Source organism: Hemiscyllium ocellatum, chromosome 7 (genome assembly GCF_020745735.1).
Source record: "Hemiscyllium ocellatum isolate sHemOce1 chromosome 7, sHemOce1.pat.X.cur, whole genome shotgun sequence".
NCBI classification, from domain to species: Eukaryota; Metazoa; Chordata; class Chondrichthyes; order Orectolobiformes; family Hemiscylliidae; genus Hemiscyllium; species Hemiscyllium ocellatum.
The window spans coordinates 87,455,219-87,467,403 of NC_083407.1; the positions used below are offsets into that span (position 1 = coordinate 87,455,219).

The window sequence follows — 12,185 nt, forward strand, 5'->3', positions numbered from 1 at the left end:
TTCGTCTCCGCCGCATCTGCTCCCAGGTGGACCAGTTCCAATACAGTACAACCCAGATGGCCTCCATCAAAGACCGCAATTTCCCCCCAAAACGTGATCGACGATGCCCTCCACCGCATCTCTGCCACTTCCCGCTCCTCCACCCCGAGCCCCGCCCCTCCAATCGCCACCAGGACAGAACCCCACTGGTCCTCACCTACCACCCCACCAACTTCCATATACATCATATCATCCGTCGTCATTTCCGCCACCTCCAAACGGACCCCACCACCAGAGATATATTTCCCTCCCCTCCCCTATCAGCGTTCCAAAAAGACCACTCCCTCGTCAGGTCCACACCCCTCACCAACCCAACCTCCACTCCCAGCACCTTCCCTTGCAACCGCAAGAAATGCAAAACTTGCACCCACACCTCCCCCCTTACCTCCCTCCAAGGCCCCAAGGGATCCTTCCATATCCGCCACAAATTCACCTGCACCTCCACACACATCATTTACTGCATCCGATGTGGCCTCCTCTATATTGGGGAGAGAGGCCACCTACTTGCGGAACGTTTCAGAGAACACCTCTGGGACACCCGGACCAACCAACCCAACCACCCGTGGCTCAACACTTCAACTCCCCCTCCCACTCCACCAAGGACATGCAGGTCCTTGGACTCCTCCATCGCCAGACCATAGCAACACGACAGCTGGAGGAAGAGCACCTCATCTTATGCCTAGGAACCCTCTAACCACAAGGGATGAACTCAGATTTCTCCATTTTCCTCATTTCCCCTCCCCCCACCTGGTTTCAGTCAAATCCCTCGAACTCAGCACCGCCTTCCTAACCTGCAATCTTCTTCCTGACCTCTCCGCACCCACCCCACTCCGGCCTATCACCCTCACCTTGACCTCCTTCCACCTATTGCATTTTCAACGCCCCTCCCCCAAGTCCACCCTCCCTACCTCCCTGGACACACTTTCCTCATTCCTGAAGAAGGGCTCATGCCCGAAACGTCGATTCTCCTGCTCCTTGGATGCTGCCTGACCTGCTACGCTTTTCCAGCAACACCTTTTCAGCTCTGATCTCCAGCATCTGCAGTCCTCACTTTCTCCTTCCACATAACATTGTGTAAAGTAACTAACTCTACACATGCATATTTGGGTGGGAAGTGGTACCACAACAAAGAATATCAAGTTAGTTTCAATGGACTATTTTCAATTACTTGATCTTATGATTCAGACTGGATGAGATCTTGCTGGAGCAAAACATCTCTCACTGTGCCCAATGAACTCTACTCCTTTCAGCATTCTTAACTCAGAAATTATTTGAAATTGCAACCTGCTTCAAGTATGAGCTTGGCGAGACAAAGGAGTATCTGAGACTCCAGTTTTTCATCATTGTTTTATGTGAGCATCACTGGCTAGACAGGTTTATCAATCATTCTAAGTATCCTTGACAAGAGGGCGGTAATCTGCCTTCTTGAACATGTGGGGTGTATACAATATGACTTATAGTCTATCTCAATAACCAAAGGGATTTAACAATCATGAAAGAAAGAGGCACATCAGAGGAATCAAAATCAGAATTGGAATCAAAATCTGGGACAGAAAGATAAGTTAAGATCAGAAAAGATAAATTTGGAAAAAAAGTCAAAGGATCAAACAAGAAAACAAAAATTCTGGATCACTGGGCATTTTTAAAACAAACAAACACCAACTACAAGCGGTAATGAGATTTAACATTTCAATGAGTGTTCCCCTGCTGGACCAGCAGGGCGGATTCACATTGGATGAGCAATTATCACATCCTTGTCAAAGCTGCTTCATGTTCCAGCAGGAGGTTAACAGCAGTGAATCCTGTGGTGCTTAAAACACAAAAAGGAGTGATGTGGGATTTCTAAAGCAAACAGTAGAATGTCACAAAACAATCAGCATGTGCCCAAAACATGCCATTAGCTTTCCTGTAAATTTCAGCCTGGTGTCTTATAAGACTGAAAAGCAACTTTTTTTTTTCGTATGTCTTCCCAACCCATGGCACCATTAAAGATGACTGCTGTGAACCATTTGCACATGCATGGAGGGCCCAGATGGCATTCGACTCCAAGAATCTCAGTTGCCAACATTACCCTGTTCGAGCAAGTACAATCAATAATGAGCGGAACTGAAATTCTAAGTTAATGTTGACAATCAAACAAAACCTGTGTGAGGTCTGAATGCCAAATAAAAATTATTTCACTCATGTCTGTCATCCACTCAGGAATCTCAACCCATAGCCATTCTCACACAATCGTAGAGACCTTTCTGCATGATATAGAGTCAGAGATGTACAGCATGGAAACAGACCCTTCGGTCCAACCCGTCCATGCCAATCAGATATCCCAACCCAATCTAGTCCCACCTGCCAACACACGGCCCATATCCCTCCAAACCCTTCCTATTCATATACCCATCCAAATGACTCTTCAATGTTGCAATTGTACCAGCCTCCAACACATCCTCTGGCAGCTCATTCCATACACGTACCACCCTCTGTGTGAAAAAGTTGCCCGAGGTCTCTTTTATATCTTTCCTCTCTCACCCTAAACCTATGGCCTCTAGTTCTGGACTCCCTGACCCCAGGGAAAAGACTTTGTCTATTTATCCTATCCATGCCCCTCAATTTTGTAAACCTCGAAGGTCACCCTTCAGCCTCCGACGCTCCAAGGAAAACAGCCCCAGCCTGTTCAGTCTCTCCCTATAGCTCAGATCCACCAACCCTGGCAACATCCTTGTAAATCTTTTCTGAACCCTTTCAAGTTTCACAATATCTTTCCAATAGGGAGGAGACCAGAATTGCACACAATATTCCAACAGTGGCCTAACCAATGTCCTGTACAGCCGCAACATGACCTCCCAACTCCTGTACTCAATACTCTGACCAATAAAGGAAAGAATTTCTTCACTATCCTATCTACCTGCGACTCCACTTTCAAGGAGCTATGAACCTGCACTCCAAGATCTCCTTGTTCAGCAACACTCCCTAGGACCTTACCATTTAAGTGCATAGGTCCTGCTAAGATTTGCTTTCCCAAAATGCAGCACCTCGCATTTATCTGAATAAAACTCCATCTGCCACTTCTCAGCCCACTGGCCCATCTGGTCAAGATCCTGTTGTAATCTGAGGTAACCCTCTTCGCTGTCCACTACACCTCCAACTTTGGTGTCATCTGCAAATTTACTAACTGTACCTCTTATGCTCGCATCCAAATCATTTACGTAAATGACAAAAAGTAGAGGGCCCAGCACCGATCCTTGTGGCACTCCACTGGTCACAGGCCTCCAGTCTGAAAAACATCCCTCCACCACCACCTTTGACAACATCCATCCCACCAGAATAGCTATTTGTATAGATTCAGGCTTCAGTCACTAAATAACCTGCATAGAATTCCAACCAAAAACTCCTCAAGTATCTAATTTTTCACGCAGAAGATGATGCATGTATGGAATGAGCTGCCAGAGGAAGTGGTGGAGACTGGTACAATTGCAACATTTAAAAAGGCATTTTGATGGGTATATGAATAGGAAGGGTTTATAGGGATATGGTCCAAGTGCTAGCAAATAGGACTAGGTTGGAATATTTGGTCTTTTTCCATGCTATAAATCTCTATGACTCTATGACTCCAAGTTGAAAGGTTAAAAAGCAGAGTGTGCATTACTTTATGCCTTTACACTTTGCTTCTTTGGTTACTAAACAATAGAAGATATTTACAAAGTAAATTTATACTCAAGAACATTTACCATCATCTGTGGGTGCATGTTGCTGAAACCCTCATGCAATTCCATTTCCTAAACATTACGACTTAAATATCGTCCACAAACTACAGCTCTTCAAAAATCGTGTTAGTATATTATATCCTGCAAGTTTCCTTTTCATTCACAGGAAGAGAGCTACACTGGTTGTGTCAACAATTATTTCCCAGCCTTAACTCAAACTGCTGCAGACCATTTGATGTAGGTAGACCCACAACGCCATTAGGAGGGGGAAGTTCAGGATTTTAACCTAGTAGCACTCAAGGAACGGCAATATATTTCAAAGTCAGGATGATGAGGAGCTTGGTAGGTGTGTTCCCATGCATCTGCTGCCCTTGACTTTCCTCGATGATTATGGTCTGAACAATCTTGATAAATGTTTGCAGGGCACTTTGTACAAATGGCTGCTACTGACTATCAGTGGTTGAGGTAATGAACTGCACCATATTGAAAACAAATGAAGCACGCATCAAGCTTTGAGTGTTGTCAGAGCTGCAGTCATCAGGCAAAAGGGAAGCTTTCCATCATATTTGTGCCTGATAGATAATGGATAGGCTTTAGGAAGTCAGGAATTATTCCCTGCAGGAATCCAAGCACTGACCTGCTCTTGCTGGCACAATGTTTATTTAGCTACTCCAATTCAGAGTTTCATTCATGGTAACACCAGGATGTTGATATTGCTGGATTCAGCAATGATAATGCTATTAAATGTCCAAGAAGTGATAGAGGCATAGAGTCACAGTGATGTACAGCATAGAAACAGACTCTTTAGTCCAATTCGTCCACACCAACCAGGTATCCCAACCCAATCTAGTTCCACCTGCCAACACACGGCCCATATCCCTCCAAACCCTTCCTATTCATATACCCATCCAAATGCCTCTTAAATGTTGCAATTGTACTAGCCTCCACCACTTCCTCTGGCAGCTCATTCCATAGATGTACCCCCCTCTGTGTGAAAAAGTTGCCCCTTAGGTTTATTTTATATCTTTCCCCTCTCATCCTAAATCTATGCCCTCTAGTTCTGGACTCCCCAACTCCAGGGAAAAGACTTTGTCTGTCTATTTATCCTATCCATGCTCTTCATAATTTTGTAAACCTCTAAAAGGTCACTCCTCATTCTCCGACGCTCCAGGGAAAACAGCCTCAGCCTGCTCAGATCCTCCAACCCTGACGACATCCTTGTAAATCTTTTCTGAACCCTTTCAAGTTTCAAAATATCTTTCCGATAAGGAGGAGACCAGAACAGCACGCAATATTCAAACAATGGCCTAACCAATGTCCTGTACAGTCACAACATGTCCTCCTAACCCCTGTACTCAATACACTGACCAATAAAGGAAAGCACACCAAATGCCTTCTTCACTATCCTATCTACCTGCGACTCCACTTTCAAGGAGCTATGAAACTGCACTACAAGGTCTCTTTGTTCAGCAACACTCCCTAGGACCTTACCATTAAGTGTATAAGTCCTGCTAAGATTTGCTTTCCCAAAATGCAGCACCTCACATTTATCTGAATTAAATTCCATCTGCCACTTGGAGAGGTTCATAGCCTGGTAATTCTTTGTCTCAGACATAATTTTTCACTCGTCAGCCCAAACCTGGATACTGTCCATGTCTTGCTGCATTTGGGCATAGACTGCTTTCATATCTGAGGAGTTATGAATAATCTAGACATTGTACAATCCATCAGCAAACATCCTCACTTCTGACCTTACGATGGAGGGAAGGTCATTGATGAAGCTGCTGATGATGATTGGGCCTAGACTACTATCTGTAGAGGTCCTGCAGAGATACCCTTCATAGCTAGAACATCCTTCCTCAGATACAGAAAACAGAATTGCACACAATGCTCCAGGTGGGGTCTCTCCAAGCCGCTGTACAACTGCAGCAAGACATCCCTGATCCTGTACTTGAATCCTCACTATAAATACTAACACATCATTTTTCTTCTTCATCACCTGTTAATCAAGGCAAGTGTTGCTTGATAGCACTGTTGGTGACACCTTCCATCGTTTATTAGTCAGAGTGGACCCATAGTTAGAATAGGTAGTGTTGGATTTGTCCTACTTATTGTGTGCAGGTCATAACAGAAATTTTCAACATCGTCCAGTAAATGCCAGTCTTACAGCTATACTGGAACAAGTTAGCAAGAGCACAGTAGGTTCTGGTGTACACATCTTCCGTACTATTGCCACTTAGTTATCAGAGCTCATAACCTTTGCAGTATCTAGTGCCTCCAGCTATTTTTTGATATCAAGTGGAGTAAATCAAATTGGCTGAAGATACCATCTGAGATGGTGGGGTCATCTGCAGGAGGCCAAGATGGATCATCGATTCGGCACTTCTGGCTGAAGATTGCTACAAGTGCTTGTTCATGACCGGGTATGGCAGAATTTAGTTGTGGAATTATTTAGCCTTCCCTACACCATTTATCACACAAATAATCCTGTTTTATATCTTCACTGGGTTGGTACCTCATTTTTGGTATGTTTGATGATGCTCCTGGCATGATGACTTTCATTAAACCAGAGCTGATCCCCTGGGCGATATGCATAGCCATGAGTTTGTAGATTATGTTGAAGTACAATTCCGCTGCTGCTTGTGGTCCACAACACCTAATCGATGTAGTCTTGAGTTGTTATATCAATTCAAAGTCAATTCCATTCAGCACAAAGGAGGACATTCTCAAAAAGTGAATCTAGCAGCTGTGCCCTTTACGGTTCAGTCAGCTCAGTTGGTAGCAGTGTCTTTTTTTAATTCATTCACGGGGTGAAGACTTCGCTGGCCAAGCCAGCATTCATTGCCATCCCTAATTGCCCAGAGGGCAGTTAAGAGTCAATCATATTGCTGTGGGTTTGGAGTCACATGCAAGCTAGTGCAGGTAAGGGAGACCGATTTCCGTCCCTAAAAGGACGTGAGTGAACCAGATGGGTTTTCTAACAACTGACAATGGATTCAAGGGTATCATTAGACTCTTACTCTCAGATTTTACGGAATTCAAACATCTGCCGTGGCGAGATTCAAACCTGGGTCTCTGGATAGGTCCTGTGACAATACCACCAGGCCATTGCCTCTCCCTAGCTTCAATCGCTGCCAAGCCAGTCTTTATAGTAGACATTGAAGCTCCCCCACCCAGTGTTCTGCACACTTGCTATCCTCAGTGCTTCATCGAAGTGGAGTTCAGCACAGATTAATCAGCCAGTTTGGGACATGTATGTGGTAAATTGCAGGAGGTTTCCTTGCCTTTGTTTAATCGGATGCCACGAGAGTGTGGAATCAATGTCAAGGAGTCATTGGGGCAACATCCTCTCAATGGGACAGGACATACCCTCACATGCTTGGGTACTATCTGGGACAGTGTGTGTAAGGTGTGATTCAATAAGCATGACTATATCAGACTGTTGATTCACTTGTCAACGCAATTTTGGCATATGCCTCCAGAGGTTAGTGAGGAAAACTTTGCAGCATCAAGAGGGTTGAGTTTACCATTGCTATTTTTAGTGCCTTATTTGGTGACAGGTGGTTTATTTGGTTTCATTCACTTTTGAAGATTTTCTTGCAGTTTTGTACAACCAAGTGGTTTGCTCAGCCACTTCAGGGGACAGGTTATTTCAGAGAGCCAATTGCATTGTTGCGCATCTGGAGTTTCAGTTAGACAAGGTAAGGATAGTAGGTTTTTCTTCCTGAAAGGACATCAGTGAACCAGATAGCCATGAAACCATTGTCTATCATTAGATTTATTGCATTCAAATTTTACCAGTTTCTATGGTGGGACCCAAACCTATACTCCTAGAAAATAAACTGGGTTTCTGGATTCTTAGTCCAGTGACACTTCATCTACGCTATCATCTCTCAGGCGTAAGTACTACTTAATGGATAGCCCTATCTTTATTGAATTATATTGGCCACCATTTTTCTATGCCTCAAATGCAAAATTCATCGGCCCACGCTTAAATATTCTCTGTGTTGCCCTTCCTCTGTAACCTTCATTAGTACAACATCATCATGCTCCCCGAGCTCACTCTTCCCATTAACGTAGACTACTGCATGTTCCATTTCAAATTTCAAATACAGACAGATTGTCAGCCAGCTAAACAAGTTGGAATGCCCTCAAATCTGTGTCTTGACCTTCACTTCATTCTTTAAGATCTTCTTTGCGAAAGGTATCATTGATACAGCCTCTGAAAGTATTTTTGTGCCAATTTCCTTTTGAATTTTCCCTTTTTTTTCCACAGCCCTTGTATAATATCCCAATTATAGTATAGACTCCAAAACAAAATACTTGACAGCAGAAACATGAGGGGCTTAGAGTGTTTTGATCACCAAATTATTGTCTTTTATAAAACTCTTACGTAGGACTTGCAATGCTGTATTATGACCATCACTAAAACAGTGGAGGACACAAAGGCACAAAAAAAAGTTACTCTCCAAACAAGTTGAATAAACTATTGAAACCTCATACCAACCTTTAAAACTATACTGTTATCATCTGTCCGGATTGCACCAGCCCTGCACATATAAGTCAAACTGTAAAATGATAAAATGAGAACATAAATTACAGAAACAAATGGAACGTTCAGACTTTATGTTTGCTAGTTATACAAGATAGACAACAAACTTGATTAACATGTTAAGAACAAAGTAAATATCCCAAATGATACTATAAGCCACAATATTTTGAACAGCTGTGATCCAAAGCCATGGAAACAGTTTATCCATAGAGTTAGTTTAAATGGCAAGACACATATATCTTTAATATATTACCAAAAGTAAAAACAATAACAATTTAATAGGTACCATTTTGCAGATGTCAGTTGCATTTCAATAGGTTTATCCCTCTGCATCATCTTCACAAATACTTGGGGCAATAACTCACCATCTACCAACACTAAAACAGAAAAATATGCATTAAACATTTTATAACCAAAATGTTTGAACGTGGATGCTTGTACTGGCTTAACAGCAGCTTTTAAAAGAATGAACTTGTATTGCACTGAACAAAATAGCAAATGGTGGATTCATTATATGAAAACAAATGTAAAATTAATAAAATAAACAATCATAAAATACTAGTATGAAAACCATCCCTATGGCTTTTGAGTCCTACAAAACGTAGATGAGCAGTGTCAATTCAATCTCTGGCCTAGAAGACCACAAAATGTCTCTGATCACAAAACCAAACATGATTTCAGACATCGAACATCCACGTAATGGGAAAGCACACTAAATGGATTGTTAAATTACTGCTATAAAATTAGATCCAAAAAATTCTTATACTACATCTACTTTAGAGACTTAGTAGTTAGATTGAATGTATCACAATGATTCTGAATAGTGTCCACAAAGAATATTTTATTAATAGCGGCTATGGGTGCGAACACACACATTACGGTTCCACCCATGCACTGGACTTCATACTAGACAGCAGTTATTTGAAACATGATGTTCTATGCTTCTTGAAATGATAGCAAGTGGACAAAGAAATTCTACAAAATACAGTACTCACCATTTACAAGAGTCATAGAAACTTGGGGGTTCTCATAAGCCAAGACTGAAAAGCATTTTAACGCTTGCATCTGAACCTATTGAGATGTAAAAGTTAAATAAATATTCTAATTATGAATATATTTGTTTACAAGTCAATTTAAGATACAGCTTGAAAAATCTTTGAAAACCAGTTTCCACTCATACGTCAACATCTAGTTCTGCATTTGCAACAACTATAACCACCCCTAGTGGTTACAACCAGCCTTATAGAAGGCAAGTTCACCTATTTGATCATTGAGAAGCTTGGTGGTCATCAATCCATCTCTCTCCTTCGCCTTGCTAAGGTTAGATTAGATGAATTACAGTTTCATCATCTTGTTTGACTTCAAGCCGAGTTTCAGACCCTAACATTCTTTGCATCAGAGGGGTTGATTGATTTCCACCTCCACTGTTAGTTTAGTTCATTTGCTAAGAAAACTCTTTTTTCACAACTTTAAGAAGTCCATACAGGATTATTCTGACATCTTCGTGGTTGGTCTCTCATTCTGAACCCTTGCTCCAGTAAACTTCACAAATGCTTCTCATCTCCAACACGATAAGTATCCATCACAGATCACATCCCCTTTCTGGCAGAAACCCTTGAATGCCCACAGATTTAAAATTCTTAGTCTTGTGGTTAAATTCCTCTTACAGCCATGCCTTTTCTTAAAGCTGTGGCGTCTTCGATCCTTATAAACCATTTCCTGAAATCTCTCTGCGCCGATATTGGCTTTTTTTCCCCAAATATAATGAGGGGGGCAGATGGAGATGCTCATTCAACATCAATTGAAAGAAGTTTGCCTGCTAGGCAAAGGTTGGCAAGTAATACTGTGATCAGCTTAGGAAAACAGCAACAACTCCTGCGAATGTGAGTCATTTTCCTGCATAAGGAACTTCAGTACTTCAATGACATATTTGAAAGATTATGAATGGTTCTCCAGCAACATCTCAAAACAACTTGACAGTTTACTAGGCTGGCACCTAACATAGCACAGTAGACAAGAATCATAAAGGGGTAATAATTCAAACTAAATAAAGTTTATTTTCATAAATAAAATTGTTCAGCGTTTTTGTTCAGAACTTAAATTGAGCATTTCCAGTAAAAACAGGATGCACTATATATTTTTTGCTTTAAGGGTCTTGGAAACATTTTAAAATTTCTTTAGTGAGGCCTCAACATATTTCTACTCCACATAACTTTCAAGACTTACTTTGTATGAAGGTGAAGTCAGCAAGTGGGCAATGTTCTGAACTGCACCATGGGTGAACAACACAGTCTGGTGTTCTGGAGTCTAAAAAAAACAAAAAGCATTTTAATATTTCTGTGCAACCTCACTGACAAAAGGGCAGCAAGTTTAAAGTGAGGAAGGAAAACGTTGAGGAAACCAAACATACTCATATTTATGACATTCTTATATTAACGATAATTATTTGGCTAATACTCCAAAGACAGGGTCAGTTCATCTTAGGTATGGACCAAAAGGGCAAAACTCAATCCATGCAGAAAGGAAAATGAATGACTTAAAAACTGCACTGTTTTGAAAACAAACAGACAAAACACTACAATTTTATTTCAAGTATTTCTGAAGATTGTTGCCCCTACATTCTGTCTGCAATAAACTCAAAATGAAATGGCTGAGCTATATTGCTAAAAATGATGACACCACCAAAAAAGGTCCTGGTCAGTAAAAAAGGTTAGAAATGTCACATTTAAACAGCAACTTCTCACACACAGCAACTTCTCAAAGTACTTCATAAAGATTGATGTACTCAGCAAAAATAAGGCTAATGAAAAGACAAAGTTACTTAAGAAGTGAAAAATACGCCTCACTAAGACTGAATTTTTTGATCAATGATTGGGAAAATGGGAAGAGAGACACCAGTTCATTCTCTCCTCCATGAAAATTACAGCTGAGTCAAGCTATGCAACATTCCAACATTGTAGTTACAGATTTAATCACTAAAAGCATGAAAATAACAAAGGCGGAGTGTTAAGAGAAAGCCAGTGATAATCTTTTATAACTTTCAAATGAGAAAATTAAATGTTCAATATCCTCCAGTAGGAAAGTATAAATTGGACTCAAAAGTGCCATTAACTGAGCCAATCTGGGAGAAAATAAATGCACTTAAACACAATTAAGCACAAACAGGAAAGTATATTGTAAATAAAATCACTTAGTTCAGTGTTATATTTGCCAATTATTAATTACCACATTTCTTTTCTTTTTAACTCCCAATTTTCTTTCCCACTGCATTTCAAAAGGATGTGATGGTGGTTGTGGGGTGGGCGATCTCACTGAAGAATAATGAGAAGTGAATAGGAAGGACTTGGAGATGTTTCCACTTGTAGGAGAGACTCAGTAGGAGGGCACAGCCTCAGATTCAAAGAACAACCCGTTAGAACTGAGACGAGGAAGAATTTCTTTAATCTGTGGAGCTCATTATTGGTGAATACTGTGGAAACCAAATCACTGTGACAGAGATAGATAAGGCTCTTGATTCGTAAGGGGAAATCAAAGATTACAGGGAGAAGACAGATTGAAAAACATATCAGCCACTGGACCCAAAGCATCGACTCTACTTTCTCTCCACAGCTGCTGCCAGACTTGCTGCGTTTCTCCAGTTATTTCTGTTTGTGTTTCAACTGGTGTTATATTCTCTATCATAAGCACCATCTTACATAAATTTCAACTCTGTCAGCCTAACACGCCTTCCTCCATTTGTTAAGTCTTAACATATTTATTTCCAAATTCTTGTCATAATTTACAAATACAGCCAGTGATCTTCAGGCTATATAAACTAAGACTCAACACACATCTACTTCAAACCCAACGAATCCCGCAGCTACCTGGACTACACCTCCTCCCAGCCCCACTCCTGT

The 12,185-nt window shown here is 41.3% G+C and overlaps 1 protein-coding gene across 5 annotated transcripts in view; it reads right to left on the minus strand.

The window, feature by feature from the left end:
- The window catches only part of armc8 (armadillo repeat containing 8), a 103,909-nt gene that overhangs the window by 52,981 nt on the left and 38,743 nt on the right, over positions 1–12,185 (minus strand). For all 5 annotated transcript variants that reach the window (XM_060827430.1, XM_060827432.1, XM_060827431.1 and 2 more), the window contains 4 exons: positions 10,516–10,596; positions 9,285–9,360; positions 8,576–8,666; positions 8,245–8,305 (listed from right to left, as the gene is read on the minus strand). In XM_060827430.1, coding sequence (XP_060683413.1) covers positions 8,245–8,305; positions 8,576–8,666; positions 9,285–9,360; positions 10,516–10,596 — 309 coding nt within the window. The remainder of the gene's footprint in view (positions 1–8,244; positions 8,306–8,575; positions 8,667–9,284; positions 9,361–10,515; positions 10,597–12,185) is intronic.